The 16,423-nt window shown below is 44.4% G+C and overlaps 1 protein-coding gene across 1 annotated transcript; it reads right to left on the bottom strand.

Annotated features, from left to right (window-relative positions):
* Positions 1-738: 738 nt before the first annotated feature.
* stk17al (serine/threonine kinase 17a like) lies at positions 739-15,034 on the bottom strand. The gene is made up of 7 exons (XM_058652656.1): positions 14,718-15,034; positions 10,754-10,966; positions 5,117-5,261; positions 3,955-4,081; positions 3,813-3,861; positions 3,209-3,388; positions 739-2,516 (listed from the first exon to the last, which is right to left on the bottom strand). The coding sequence occupies exons 1-7, from the start codon at positions 14,828-14,830 to the stop codon at positions 2,216-2,218; spliced, it is 1,128 nt and encodes a 375-aa protein (XP_058508639.1). The 5' UTR covers positions 14,831-15,034; the 3' UTR covers positions 739-2,215.
* Between the last annotated feature and the right edge of the window lie 1,389 nt (positions 15,035-16,423).

Below are 16,423 nucleotides of genomic sequence, written 5' to 3'. Positions count from 1 at the left end.
TTGCTTTGTATTAGAAACGATGGGTCAGGACGCAGGGACACACACTTTATGTGTTTAATCAAACGATTTCCGGGGGGAGATTCCAGGGATTTCAGACCTCACGGAAACTTATGTGAGTTAACGTGACTTCAGAATATATAAATAGTAGTAGTGTCGGCACTAAACTGTGAAGAAGTCAAGGCTGAGAAGACGGAATCAGTTACGGTTCTAAAGAGAAGTACACAACATCCGCTTCCCGCTCAACTCGCTCTCATTGGTTATTGCGTGTTTCCGCTCACGCTCCCAATCACTGCTTAAGTCACGTTTGACACTTACGATTTGAAATCGGGACGACTTTGATGACGTTAAATTCGCGTCTGTTAATCCCTCACATGACAGGATAATCTGTTCAAATCATCTTAAAACCGGAAGGCAACCACCGAACCGAAATCTGGTCAATTATCCTCAAGTGTTATAGAATTTAGCTGAGGCTGAAACACAGCAGTGCTCCACTTTTGTCCCCTCATGATGCTTAATGCCTTCCTCATTTAAGGCCATATTGAATCCCTTAAAATAACTACTAAAAGACAATGTGAACATGTTTGATCTACATCGGATGTTTAAATCACAAACTACCTTAAAAAGTCCAAGTTTCCCCGTCAGGACAACTGATCTATTTTTACTAAATTCATTATCCTGCAGATGTCCTTATCAAAAAACAATCAAACACAAAGAGTTTGAAAATGAGTTTGAAAAATGCACATGTATTTGTTTTTTGTTTTTCTTCTTGGTTACATTTTGCAATGCATGCCATCAACATTTATTCACTTAAACAGAAAGTCCACAGGGACAAGTGCAAACCTGCCTGAAATCCATGAGCAGAAAACAACAATAAGTACAAAATAAGACTCATATATATATATCGATAATTATGTTATGACATTCATACACTGGTAAAAAAAACAAAACAATTATCCTTACATATTATATCTAATACTAACTCACAATATACATTTCAGTACTTTTGAGAATTCTTTTTTGTTTCTCTGCTCCCGAGTATCTGAAGGCAAACATCACATATTTATACATCTCTGGGCTCTTCAGTTGACCATGTCATCGTTCATCTATTATAATAATAACAACAATTATTATAATAACAATAACAGTAATAACAAAAACCTCTGGCCACTCCCCCGCCCCCCCCCCAATCATGACTGATGTTAAAGAGCATGATATCTAGTGGCAACAATGCAGTTACGTACAAAAACAAAACTTGTGCGACTTGTGCAAGAGCCAACGGAACAAACAAAGTGAAATAATAACAATAATAATAATAAATGAATTTGTTGAGGTTGACAACGTGGCACTTTGTGGAAAACACGTGGCAAAGACAGTGGATGGTGGTTTGCATGTACAGTACGTGGTGACGGGTGACTGTGCCTTTGGTTGGTTACGATCACACAGAAATCCAACAACAAACTAAAAAAGTGCTCGATTGTCCTTATAAGAATAAGAATGCTACCATTTCCATGTCAAGAGTGGCTTTGTATATTTAAAAAGGGGCCAACGTGGTTTAACAGAACACATAAATAAGCACAACAACAATAATAATAATAATAATAATAATAATAATAAACAGTGGGTGGGGCTTCAGCGTTGGTGCCATCCTCTTCATTAAGCAGAACCACCTGTCAAAACCCTTCACTTCCTTCAAGAGAACTCACCACAGACGATATGTCTGGGTCAGCTGAAGCGTAACATGTTTTGATGAGCGCACACAGTGAGTGAAGTCGTTTCCCTGCCTCTTCTCTTCAAAAAAGGCTTCATTGGATAAAAAAACAAAAAAAAGGAGAAACCAGTGTGTGTGAGTTTGTGTGTGTGCAGGGGGGTGAACTACAGCCCCGCCGTTAAAGCCGAGCGCGGTTCAACTTTTTGTCACTTTAATAAAAAGGCAGCAGTGCAGTCCCGCGACACAGTCTCACGTCCCTGCCGTGCACTCATAAATCAGCACGGACACTCGCACACAACACACACATCGACCACACATTCACACAGAGGTATCAGACTACACTCAGCCGAGACATCACAGCAGTAGAAGCAGCCAACAGCAGGCGCGCAGCATCCACACAGCACGGCGCCGCGGCGTCACTTTCAGGCGCTGCAGGCTCACAGCGCTCGCTTTTCAAAGCCGTCCACTCCCATCGAGTTTGAATTTGTTCAGTCCCTTTCCTTCAACTCAGCACATCAGCTCCTGCTGATTTCGGGCGATTTCAGGTCGCGTGGGAAAGAGGGGCTCGCTGAAGGAGAAGGCGCCGCGGCCCGCTTTTAGCCCACTTTGGCCCGGGCACGCGAGGAAGGAACCGATCAAGTCCAGGTCGGGGGAGGGAGCCGGGCTCTCGGGCTCCGACTCGGACTGGCTCGTCTCCGGCTCGTCCAGAGACGAGGCCGACCTGGAGTGGAGATGCGGGTGGGAGTGGGGATGGGGGAGCTGGTTCAGCCAGGGGTGGTTGAGGCATTCTTCTGCTGTGGCTCTCTTCCTGCACACACAAACACAATAACAGTGTGGATGAGTGGAAATTCCCCAAACAGTTTACATAACCGACCGATCGCCTCGATCTTCGGCCCATTTTCTCGCAGACGTCGGCCGTATTCATTTTCAACGTTTGGTTTGGAAAAACCACACACACACAAAAAAGAAAACACATTTTGCAATGAAGATCCCCCCTAACCTCCCCCTCAACCTCCACTTAGACACCAAGGAATCTTCCACTTTTTCCAGTGTCACCACTAAACTGCTGCAATTAAATGATACGGACTGGAGGTTGTGGCAGAGGCTGCTGCTGCTGCTGCTGCTGCTGCTGCTGCTGCTGCTTTTCATCAACAAATTGTGGTGGCAAATTAAAAGCTCTCAGTTAGATTGATGCATGGTTAGAGTATGGTTTCATAGCTTCCTTTGGAAATCACCTTCCTTAGCTTTTTTTTTGTTTGTAAATTTGATTGCATCAGTGCATGGGCCAGTTTACGCTCTATATTGGCACAAAAAAAAGGAAGTGTTTTTTCATCTGTGTGGTGCAATTCTTGTTAAAACACTCTTTACTCATTTAGGTGAATGCTGTGACGCACTTCCGTGCTGACGCAGACCTGACTCACATCCTTGATGATGATGATGATGATGGAAAATTTGCAGTTTTATCTTTTAATTTTTTTTTTTAATGTCACGCAGCCTCACCTGGGGTTTTTAACCAACAAGGACTTGATGAAGTCGACAGCCAGAGAGGAGATGCCTTCAAACGTGTCCAGTGAGTAGTCTACGTTGACTTGGGAGATGTTGAGGAACGTCTCCTGCTTGTCGTCTCCCAGGAAGGGAGACTCGCCTGTGAGCATGACGTAGGTCAGGACCCCGATACTCCTGGTAGAGGAGGAAGGGAAAAAAAAAAAAGACGTGAACAATTTGTGACATAGTGTGGCACAACACATTTGTCTTCCTCTATGCTGCGGTTAGTCACTAATGGATGAATATTAAACACAAACAGACGTTCTGTTGTCTCGTTTGGTTTCCCTGAGCGTTTGCTAAGTATTTGTGTGTCAAATACACATCATAAAATGCAAAAACAAAAAGACAACACACTGGCGAATGAGGAGTACCAAATGTATAATAACATATAACATATCTTTATGTTACAAATAACATAACAATAACATATCTTTAAGGAAAGATGTAAAATTTTGAATCTGCATCACGTCACGGTCCTAATTACGTCTTTATTCCTAGACGTAAGGCAGAATACTAAACGAGTCTTGCATAATGTCATTAGTTGCAGTCGTTTACTCACCACATGTCTGTAGCAGTGCTTATGGGTTCATAGTTGAGGATCTCTGGCGCTGCAAAGGAACACACCACTCCAATTAGTAACGATAAAAAACGACACTCGGTGAAGTGAAAAGACTCCAGGTGACCGCGGAGGCCGGACTCACCCACATACTCTGGTGTACCCAGGATTTCCCTGACTTCTGTGAGGTTGTCCATGCGCCTGGACAAGCCAAAGTCCACGATGCGGATGTCCCCCAAGGGTCTGGCACTGGTCAGCAGGACGTTCTGAGGCTGGAGGGAGAGAAAAACGCACGGATTAGATCGAAGAATGTTACGACTGATGATTATTGAAGGAGCCTAAGCTCTGACAGCGGAGATGGTTCAGTGAAACGCTGGTTGGACCGAGTCCAGCAGGATCTGGGGCCTCTGGCTAAGTCTATCAGACGACATGAAAGACAGGTAGGAGGTTTGGCAGGAGCACATGTTGTGAGCAGATGCTACGGTATGCAGTACGTGCTACCGAGCTCCACTCTGGGTCAGACTGGCTGTGGAGAGGCTGCGGTGGTTGGAACATATGAGATAAGCGACTAGAGCACAAGAGGAGACGGCGAGCCGCAGCCGGAGTCGTCCGTCAAACCACACGAGCGAGGGAGGAAAGTATGAGAGTCACCTCTTGAGAACACTTGGGTATGATGAGATCTATGTGGGGACTGTATGAGGCGAACTCTTGGGTTTTTTGAGGTGAAATCCTCATTTGTCTATTGTTTTTGTCAATGGACGATGGTGTGGACGAGTTTGTGGTTTATGAAGTGACCCAAATTCCAGTTTCCCGTTTAACGGCGAGGTAAAGCAGTGAACGTATTCCTAAAATAGCGCACACATAATAACACAGCCGACACAGAAGACATCCTATATGTGTGGCCGTCCCCTGTACCTGCAGGGCCGTCAACTGCAGTTACACCTTTATGTAACACCGGGACTTAGCACGCAACGCTAAACAATGGATTCAGAGTATTTCGCCATTTAACCTAGAACACATGTACGGTTGAGTAAAGCATTGTATAACATGTAACGAGACGCCGGGTTCAATTTTCAAGACGCTTACGTGTTAAAAGAAAACGTCGGTGTCGACACCTCGGGGGCCCGTTTAGAGAAAACATGATAGTTCAGTGGGGCTCCTTCACAGACTGGCTCCTCGTGGGAAATAGGGTATTGGGACACTGGACGCGCTGCGCTTACATAACGGAAATCGTATCTGCCTCCGTCTGCCGCTCGAGGGAGTTCCCCGTCCCACATCGTCGCGGAACATTTCAGACGCGTGCTCACCTTCAGATCCAGATGCACCACGTTGTTTCGGTGCAGGAAGGCCACGCCGGACAGGATCTGCTTGGCCAGCCGGATCACGTCTTTTTCTGTGAAGGTCTCGTCGTCATCGGCGACACACTGGTCAAAGATCTCACCACCGGCGGCGCTAGAAGGGAAACAGAGGAAGACCAAACTGAGCAAACAAAGACGAGGATAAGGGGTGAAGGGGAAAAAGAAACCGTACATGCGTAACCATCACAGAGCAGAGTTTAGTTTGGCCCACTTTCATTTTCTGAGCGTTCCATTTTAACTTGTCATAATAAATATTGCCTTAAACTGTACAAACACGCCTTTCCTCCGAGTATGAAAGCTGACAATGATGAATTCCAACTGATCCCATTAGTGCAACTGAAGAAGAAACAGTGTTTCCTCTCTCTTTAAAATGACATAACTGCATAACCCCCTCAATGTACTTCGGCTTGAAGGAACAAAGTCCATCCACATCAACAGGAATTCATACAATTTTAGGGAAAGTCCAACTCTGCACGCACCCTTCCCCTGCTCAGGAATATTCCTGCAGATAAAACCGGTGGTTTGAGATTACAGCATGCTCAGATAAAAACCTGCACAGCCTGATATATTGAACGTTAACCTACCAGTGTAAATCTAGAAAGCAGAAACGGCAATGACTGAACACAGCCTGGCAAAAATGAAAGCTTAAGCTTTAAAGAAGCCTGAGAAAGTGCAGAATTGTATGGTCGGTAACTGGATACCGTTCTGCAACGGCCCCAACCTGTGTCGCTTTCAGCTTGTTAGCTCATAACAATTTACACATAGTCCAAGGGATTATCCTATTCTGGAATTCAGTAATTATACACAACTTGGTGGCGACCTCACCGATTCTCACATTTTTGGGGATGAAATAGTCAGATTTCTGCCCGGTCTTGCTGTGCTTGTGAAAGAACATTAGGTTAACAAAAAAAAAAAAAAAAAAAGGTAGAGACATGGTGGATTTACAGTGGAAGCTTCCACTGGTCAAATCAATGCCTGAAGCTGACAGTTCACCCCCTAAAAACAACCCAGAACCATGTGTGGTGGATTTAGATGGTACACATGCTTTTTATCTTCAGAAGAGACGAAAAAAAAAACTTTTTGACTTTGCTCAGGGCATGTTTGTTACATAACCAGCACCACCCAGGCTCCTGTTAGCCTCCTCACCCTGTACTGCTTACTGTCCTCAGCTGTGAAAACAGCACAGTGTTTTTCTGTTGGATTTGGAGGATACACACTATTGGCCTTTATAATCTATTTGCTCCCAGCATCACATACATGACCTGCCACCTACTGTACAGGTCCTACCCCAAGCTCCCTCTGATGTCTGAAGAGCTATTGAATATTAATGCTGAAACAATTCAACAAGTCAACTATTTTGATAATTGATGAATTGGTTTTGAAGCTTTTTTTCATGATTAAAACAACATTTCTGATTGTTTCTGCTTCTTAAATGTGAATATTCTCTGGTTGCTTTGCTCCATATGACAAAGAAATCATTAAAATCTGAATCACGGTGGTTTGTGGACAAAAACGGGACATTTGAGAACATCCTCATTTCCAGGTTTGAGAAACACTGATCGTCATTTTTCAACACTTACTGACCATTGATGGACCGAACGATTACTCGATGAATCGAGAAAATAATGGACATATTGACCGATTAGTTGCAGCTCTAGTGAATAATATGTGTGTAGAAGTTCTCCTCCTCACCAGACCTGACATGAACTATTTCAAGCTGTCAGCAGGAAAAAGGATTTAATGACTTTTTGATGAAAGGCCATTTTTGCTGCACACATGCAGGTTTGGACACTGAAACTTCCCTGAACTCTTAAAATATTCCCTCCCTCCTGCAAAGAAGCTAATGTGCTCGCTCTTGAGCGTGCACGCCAACATCCTCCCGCTGCACCAACCACAAGACTAATAACTAGGGATGCACCGATATGACTATTTCCACCGATACCGATATCCGATATTAATATTGCTGCTATGGCCGATAACCGATATTTACCGATATCGATATATGTTTTTTAAAAAAAGTTTCTGAGATGATAAAAGTTTGTACAGAATGAAAATCATGCAAGCTGAATTTTTGAATGTCTTTCTTTATTTTCAAAACATGTTTTACCTCCAAATAACAAGGTCACATAAGACACAAGTAACCAACTACAAGTAAAGGTTTTTAGAAACCTTTACCACTTGTAGCAAGTGTGTAACTAAATTAAAGTACAGTTTAACTCCCTCAACTCACTAAACTCCTGTGAGAAAGTTTGGATCATAAATTACAAACATGAACATAAATAAAAATAATACCCTGCCAAAGTTACTGTAACCGAGATAAGGGCGTCTATACTGGGTACGTAAATAAAGTCAACAACCCTTCCTCCCGGCAACAACAACCGCGCCACTTCCCTTCACAATAAAACTACACAACAGATATGAGAAACAATACCTGACAAGCTCTACTAAGAGCTGCCATAATTAAAAAAAACATGTTAAAATACTTTATCAAACTTGCCAGTATTCATGGCAACCAGATATTTATTCAATTGCAAAACATCGGAAAAGTAGCGCCGACTTGGCAGGTTGTTGCGGGGTTCAATATGCGCTATCAACCGTCGGAACCCTCGGCTGGTCGTCAAGAGCAATCATTTCCATTACCTTGATCGTTATTGCCCTGGCCACTGTCTTCCTTTGGTCGAGTCCCAGCTGCGCTGCTTTCTTTTTGTCTGCTGCCTAATGTTACTAGCGTTAGCTTCCTGCCGTTGTTTGTGTACTTCTGGGTGGCGGTTTTTCAAATGACATGATCAAATTTGTGGTATTGAATGACTTGACGCGGAACCCTCCTCGCATTACCTCGACTTTGCAAGTGTTGCATAATGCTTTTCGCGTATCTTCTATTGACACCCTGAAAAATCGCCCACACCGCTGACATTCTCTCTCCTCCACACACACACACACACACACCTTGTGCTGCGCTTGCATCACTGACGCTGTCCCCTTCCCGACACACATACACAAACAGCAATTAGACGGGTATAAACATCGGTTGTTAAAATCGGCGCAGTTTTACTCATTACACCGATGCCGATATGTTAAAAAATGACGAACATCGGCCGATACCAATATTAATGCCGATATATCGTGCATCCCTACTAATAACCGACGAGAGCAAAAGGTATAAGGAAGCAAATTAATGGAGCTTCAATCTATGAATATAAGATTTTTTTTTACAAGGAAAAGGCTGGTGGTGGAGATCTTTCAGCCGTAATCCCATTCCACATCCTTTCCTTTTGTTTTTAATTCAAAGCTATTCTTGGCTGAACACCAAGCCGGGCGCTCATTGACGTCACCTCGACAAGCAGACTGTCAAACAGTTCCCACAGGCCTAACTCAGAACTTTCTGGACTACACTATAGTCCAATTATATCCCAGCGAGGACATTAGCGCTCTGGGTTACATTATACACGAGAAGGGGATATTGAATCAAAATTTACATGAAACCAAGGCTCTCGAAAAAAAAAAAAAAAAGGAAAATAAATGAAATTCAAGTCATGCTATGTTAAGGGAAGTCATGCAACGTTACAGATAGCCTGCAGAGAACAATGAATTTCAAATAAATGCTTGACGATTCCTTATGAACGTGCAAGCCTTTAGCATTACAGAGCGACTCACATGATTTACAGAGGTGACATCATATTCCAGCTTTAAGGCAGTTGAAATAGGTGGAAAAAGCAGGATATATAAAAGGGCTTCTCAGAGACGATGCACAGGCCAATTGTGACCGTCTCACAATTGAGTCATTACTGGGCTGTTTCTGTGGCCCGGACACATGCTGATGCCACACTTTTGAGGAGATGGTTTAAAAACTCGACTTCTTCTGACTTCACCAAGGATGTGGTTGTGGCGATGAGAAGAAGCTTGTGTTTGTGTGTTTATCTGAACAGGAGGAGGAGGAGGAGGAGGAGTGTGCGCGACACTTCACAGCAGTGCGGCAGTGCGCTGCTTACGTTTAAACCCACAGGAAATGGAAAATGGTTTGCATTTCTTACAGCGCACGCTGATGTCACGCCGTTTTTTTTTAACACATGGTTTTCAGAGAAGGGGGGGGGGGAGTTGCAGCTGTAGCTTTTAAGAAGAAAAAAAAATGTAGAAAGCTTGATTTTTTTTTTTTGAGTGATTAAATATTGTGCATTCTGCAGGGGTTTGAAGACTTGGCAGCTGGACAGGAATTGTGGACAAGTGTTGACTGACCTCCTGCTGCGTTTTCTCTGCAGGCATGCAGGGGTGAACTGCGGTGCTACTTCCCCTTTCACACTTCAGTGAGAGGTCAAACGCTGACCTACACAACGTCTTTTGTTCTGCAGAAGAATTCCATGTCAGGGAGGAGGATGACCGGCAACGGCTGGGGCAGAGGAGCCGTTCAGAGACAGGGTCAGGGTATCGTGGTTCAAGTGTAATTGCCCAATGTTATCTCCCCGTAATGAGGCGGGCAAGAGGTAATTAAGGCACTAAGTGGAGTTTCCAAATCTCAATTAAAGGAGGGACACTTTACTACAACAAACACCAAACCGAAACAACTCAGACAAAGTTCATCTCGGCCTGTTCACCTGTGTCGCAGAGAATACTGAATGTTCAGTCCCAGAAGCAGCAGCAGCAGCAGCACATCACTCTGTGTTGTCATGTTTTCTCACAGTGAGCAGAGATGTCACTCTGGTATTTAAAGTGATGCTTCCTGACAGCATTTAGCGCAACAAGAGACTGAGGTGTTGAGACGTAACCACAGAGAGAGACAACTTCCTTTTAAGGAAGAGTTGGTTTCGCAGCAGCGCAACGGATGTGCATTTTTTACGTGCGTGCGTGTGGTTTTTGTTTTTAAGGGTAAAAATGAGCTGGTTAACTCATAACTCTGAAGTTTTTCTTCTTTACAGGCTCACAAAATTACGTGGAAACACGTAAGCAGAGATGTATCTAAATGTCATGCGGTGAGGGTTTTTACCGCCCCCAATTGAAGAAAATTATATTTTGCTTATCAAGTGAAATGAGATGAATACACGCAACTAAAGTGCAGTAGAAGTCAATTTAGTGCTTCAGAAAGCCCCGGACACTCAGCAGGACAGAGAAATGGTTCATCGTGAGTGATTTAAGGGTTTTAATCTCCCTAATGATTGAGGACTTGATCATGTAAATGTGATGTGGTGAGGTGAGGTGAGGTCCCCCCCCCCCCCCAATTAAAGAAAACAATATTTTGCCTCGCAAGTAAAAATGAATACATGTAATAATAGTCCAGTTTAATGTTTATGACCCCCACTGACAGTAAACATGATAAAAAAAAAAAAAGTTTATTGTGAGTGATTTAAGGGGATTTTCATTTCCCTAATTTTTGACGACCACATCGCTTCACCACAGTTTTTCAGCATTAAAGTGAGGGAAGTTTGAAAGGACGTTAAATCATCACTATAATCTCCTCCTTATAGCCGTGCGTTTGCACACAAACGTGAACATAAACAAACGTCGAGTGACAAAATGTGATTTAGAGTCTCTTCTCCCTCCCATGAACTTTTATAGACCTTGGTGTTGCTTTTTCTGTCATGCCTACTGTCTTACCACTCAAGGAGGAGGATGATTTCAGTGTTGGTTTCGTAGACCTCGTGCAGCGCCACCACATACGGGTTTGCCTTGGCCGACTCCAGCACAGAAATCTCGTTCAAGATGTCCATGCGGCAGTCCTCACCCTTCCGTCGCTTTCGCAAGAACTTGGCGGCGTACTGCTTCCCCGTTGCCTTCTCGATGCACTTCTTCACCACCGCAAACTTTCCCCTGGGAAAACAAAGAGGGGGGGAGAGAGGGAGAGAGAGCGAGAGAGTGATTAGTGAGGAGACAGAATGATCACGACCACATTACTGGCTTTGCAAATAGATTTGGTCAGAGTCGGGTCTGTTCTGGATCCAAGTGGCCAGCGAGAAAGAACTGCAGCGAATGAAAGGTTAAAATTACTGGACACTCATTGCAGTTATTCTGCTCTGAGGTGAAAACTAGATTACAGTGCAAGATGTTTGCAGAAGCCCGCCAACAAGCCACGAGTGCAACACTGCAGGCGAGGTTAGAGAACGGTTCAGAGATAAGACGCTCACAAGTGGAATCATTTGAAAAATACAGGACGCTGCTATTAACCGCCGATGTTCTCAGATGCAAAAGGCGTCATTAGGGCTTTTAGCAAAGATTACCGCCGTCTACTATTCCCTTCAGCTTTAAGGAGGGTCTGACAGCAGGCAGATAAGGCTGACAGTTTTGGCAACAGCTGCTGAACAGTGGGCCGGGACCCGATAAGGATATAATGCCACTGCACATGCGGGTCGAACTAAAACAAAAGACGCATCAGCACTATTGCTGAATGTCACTGGTCAAATTCGAGAATTCATCCCCTGATGCGACGTCATCGCTGTCATCCATTTCTCTGCATATACACTGATGGATTCACAGGAGGTGTCAAGGGTCAGCTGTGGGTGCGGGCAGGATGTCCGATGTGTGCAGAATTGCCTCTGTGTCAGGCCGACCTCCATCACCAGCCGTCCCTCCCAGGCTGATAATGAGGCCTTGTCTCGTTTCCCCCTTTCTTTACAGCTGACAGCAGCGGGGACAAATGGAATTGTGTCAACGCCTCCGCCCAGACCCTTGGCCAAAGCCTGCCTCTCCTTTGACAGCCACACAAAAGCTGACCAGTCGGTTAACACAGCCGCTCACAGACCCGGGACCACCCACCTGACCGCGGCTGGACAGGCCAGGCTTTTGGGGGTGGGTGGGGGGGGGTTCACTGCTGTTACAGTCAGCTTGGAGCCTGAGCAGCATGCCAGAATGGATATCGCAACCTCAACATCTACAGTATGTCCAAGAAACAGCTCAATGTTTTAATGAGCAGCACAATACAAATACACTCAGAAAAGCCCTCAGGGAGAGTGAATACAGGATGTGAAGGAAACGTGTGAACTGGGCAGAGTGTGAATGAAGTGGCTAAGTCAGCATGGTGCCAGTCGTTTTCCCACACAGTGTTACTCCAAGCCCACTGTGCTCCAGACCAAAAACAGCAACTGTTCTGGCCGGAGTCTGGCCCCGGTCTGGCTACCACCCCGGCTGCCGCGAGGGCCGGCTCCTTCTCCCTTCTTGGCTCGTCTTGCGGAATGGTTGATGGTTGAATCATTGTTCTGAGTGAAAAGGCAAAGCCCCCCGTCAGAGCCTTTTCATCCTTAATTAGCCAAGTTCAGAGCACGCAGCGCACAGTGGGCTGGGAACGACATGTGGACTGAAAGGGAATGACCGCTGGCCGTGGAAAGGAGCAACGGGAGGCCTTTCAAAGGCTGACAAGAGGTCAGAGGTTACTAAACATGGCCATCCTCCAGCCGGCAATGTTCACACTCAGCCACTAGTTACTAGGCAGATGAACCACATGGTTGATGGATAGTAAGCTTACACTTTTAAATGGTTGTTCTGTAAAAGCAAGGCCCTTGACTAAAGTACAGATAAAAGGCTTAGTCTGAGGCTACAGGAATGCATAGTGCATTCATTTATGATCAATAAACCCTCCTTCTTGCTCAGTTTCTTTCAACCTCGCTCGGGTTAACACTCAAACAAAAAAAAACTGCACACATGCAGTTATCTAGATCAAACAGCTCATTCACAGACTCATCTTTAGGAGGGACCTGTCAGACACATGTCACTCATCAACTTTACTGTGCCACACAAAGCTGGAGATGGTGATAGGTTGATTTAGAAAACCACTTTCCTGCGGTGTCTGTGTTTTTCTTGTCTCTCTCTCAGCGGGGCACTGACTCATGTCTGAAGTGCAAACGCGAAATGACAGCACTCATTTGCTTGCTGCACAGACACTCTGACATGCAACACAAGTTCCCTTCCTGTGCTTCAGAATGGGCCACAACATTTTCTTGGTAAACACTTCTGCAGGGCACGTTTTTAAAAAATGCAAATTCCAGCTCCTACAGGTTCTAATACGGTCCAGACACCCTTTTCTAATGTACAGACTTCATAGCTGATCCCTTGGCATGCAGCTCTACATACATTCCTCTCCTTAATGCGATTATGAGGCCTGATCTCTGGATGTTGTTGGGTTGGAGTCATGAGAAGAGGAGGCAGGAGGACGGATGAAGGGTTGGGGGTCAGAGAGTGAGGGGAAGGCGAGGATGTGTTTTGAAGCTGCCGTGCCTCTCCTCTCCCCCCCATGGGTTCTGGATGTCTGACAGGGAAAACTGACTGCTCCCTCTGGACTCTTTATTTAGCCCGTCCCATCACACGCCGCAGCTATACGCGATGATGAAAAGTCGAGACTCGCAGAGGCAGATGCAAAATTGGCTCAAGTGGTGATCAAACAGCTGCTGCGTTAAGCGGAAACCAAGACGTCCACAGTGGTTTCTCCTCTTTAGCTCCCAAATGCTTTCAGGGTAAAATCATTACCGTCTGGCAGACTGGAGCATCCCGGCTTAAATATCACTGGTATGCGTCGGGCGGACGTACGTGTCTGATGGTACATGACACATTTTAGAATGCATGTCTTAGAGAATAAGGAGCAGAAAAACCGCCAAGAAAGCAAATGTGGATGTATATATTGAGGATTTGACATAGTGTGCATGAAAAGGAACAACACATGTTTCCTTGTTGAGTTATTGCTGTTGTGGACAACTAAACAGGAAGGCATTAACATGTTTTGATCTTACAGCATGTTTTATTTAAGGCTTCTGTTGTTCCTTTTCTGTGTTTTGCTATTTTAATGATTGAATGTTGACTTAAATTTGGTCTTTTATGTTCCCCATGATTGATCACATCCAGGAATGCACTTTTCAACCATGTTTTAACCCAAGTTCTACACAAACAATTCATTTTTATAATATTACATCTTGGGACAAAATTGGGAAGTTGCGCATGCGGCGTTTCAAGGACATTTCCCACGACTGAACCACAGATGTCAACAAAGAGGTGCAGTTTCCAAACACAGGGAGAAACATGACGAGACTGTGTGGACAGAGCAGCAGCTCTACATGTCATGACCAATAAACGTCATGGACTCACTTCTGCTCAAGTCATTGAGAGAGACTCCAAACTCCGTGTCATCCAGGAGGACGCATAATGTATGCAAGCGCTGCAGGGGCGCGCTTTACCACTGCGCTGTGCTGTGATTCTCAGCCGCAATTTCCCCCACAGGGCTGGAATGTGACAGTGGAAATGTTCAATTAACACGCTTCTCTTTTACGCGTGCAGAGAGCAAATCTTAACCGGATTATATATGTGCCACCTTAATCTGGTCAAGATATTTTGGTACCAAGCAACCGCAACTCAGTGTGGCCCCAAACTTTTCATATGGGGGGAAACATGTGTTCTCATATGACCCAAAATCATACATGTGCACAATATGACACTTAATAATAACAATATATTTATATTAAACGTACAAGAAGCACATACAAATGAAAGCTAATATTTTTTTTAAAGATAAACAAGTCATTTCCAAAAGATATGCGTTTAAAAAACGCATCACATTTAATAAATAACGCGTACAACTCACCTGCCCAGCTCTCTGCCGACCAGGTCGTACGCGGCCGTGAACGGGTCACTTCTTATCCTCGTGTGGATTTTTGTCATCATTCCGTTTTTGTTCATCGTGGCTAAATCTGGCATTGACGTGAAACACTCACTTTACAAAGTAGCCGAGAGGAGAGACGCGTTTGTGACCCACTCAGGTCCAAACTCGCATGATAAAGGAGTGAATGAGAGTCAGATTGAGTTGCTGCTGCAGCAGTTGTGTGAGACACGCACAGGCAGATAATCCAGGTTAGCACGGCAGACCGAGGAGGAGGACACCCGGCAGCAGAGTGTGACAGTCGGCGTGGTTAAATGAGTTAGAACGCTACTACACACTCCTGACAATAATGTGCTGCTCAGGCCCCGCCCCCAAGCGCTGACGCACAGCTGCTGCAGCCAATGACTGCGCAGGAGAGGAGGGACCCGAGGCAGCTGGCAAGTGATGCATTCAAGGTAAAACAGGTACACACACACACATAAACATTAGTTTTAGTAATGTAATGGGTTTTTTTTATCATGAAGAAGAAGGGATTAAACAGTGTGTCACATTTAGGATGTTTCTCTTCTGCCCTAAATGTTCACACTGTGCTTAATTCTCTAGATTTTATGTTGTAGCGATGCCAGTACAATAGTTTTAACTGGAAAACATCCAGAAAACATGACAAACATGTTGAAAATAACAGCTCCTACAGGTTAAAGTGTAAAGTATTGAGCGTGGTCATACACTTACACAATGACTGCTATTGGTAAAACATGTGTTTGTCCTATTTTTTCATGTCAAAATAGGTTTATTCAATGCATTGCTTGGGAATTACATACACATGTTGCATGACAGATAGAACAAACCTTATACACTTAAGGCCTGGGTCATGTTCTTTCACTACTGAAAAAGACCGTGGTGTTGTTCTGTGCTTGGTTTACCTTTGAGAAAAAGATGTTGAAGAACAAGTTCAATATTTCAAAATGTAAACATATCTGGGGGGGGGGGGGGGGGAACACAGCAAAAATGTCATGATGAATGAACTTAAACTGTGGTTAGTGTTAGTGACTATGGATAATGATATAATAATCAAAATTGTACAAAAACAATGGTATATACAATTTAATAAAGAATGGCAAATGAGAAACACAAATATTTTTGTCCTCTCTGGAGTGATTATTGATTTGTGTTTTCCGCCTGCCTCTTTTGGGCTCGGCTACACCACAGGTGAGACTGGAATTTATTTTTTTTCTCCCACACATCGCTCAGCCATGAATGTGCAGTTGCCCTGAGGCTGGAGCCTTCTGCATGAGTTTCTTTTTCTTTTTTTTTTAATCTGTGGGAGAGTTGTTTGTCAACCCATTGAACCTGCGAACCATTAAAGAAGAATTCAAAGAATCCCATTAGATAATTCATCACCTGGAAAGTCCAGCAATGTTGATGTGCAGGTGCCGCAGTTTCCTGTCACTGTCTGTGTTTCTCATCAGTCAAAAAAAAGACACAATCGTGTGTTTGGACTGTGAAAACAAAGGCAAACCTGTGAGGACAAAATGTGAGAGAACCAGTGTTATGATGACACGGACTCCATGGAAAATGTGTCATTTAAGTTCCGGGGACTTGCTGAAGCTACAAAACTGTGAGGAGACCAAGACCAAGACCTGTGATGACCCTGTGCAAACAGAGCACAAATCCCTCTCCTCACACACACA

This window comes from Solea solea, chromosome 16 (genome assembly GCF_958295425.1).
Source record: "Solea solea chromosome 16, fSolSol10.1, whole genome shotgun sequence".
In the NCBI taxonomy this organism is placed as follows: Eukaryota; Metazoa; Chordata; class Actinopteri; order Pleuronectiformes; family Soleidae; genus Solea; species Solea solea.
Note: the sequence above shows the minus strand (reverse complement) of the source record. Positions and strands in the feature narration are given on the sequence as shown.

Bases quoted from the DNA above. Each gene is read 5' to 3' on its own strand.
- stk17al (XM_058652656.1), bottom strand. From the start codon at position 14,830: ATGCCAGATTTAGCCACGATGAACAAAAACGGAATGATGACAAAAATC. The intron at 10,967-14,717 runs GTGAGTTGTACG...TTGTTTTCCCAG, and splicing joins GTCGGCAGAGAGCTGGGCAG to GGGAAAGTTTGCGGTGGTGA. The intron at 2,517-3,208 runs GTGAGGCTGCGT...TTGTGTGTGCAG, and splicing joins TTGTTGGTTAAAAACCCCAG to GAAGAGAGCCACAGCAGAAG.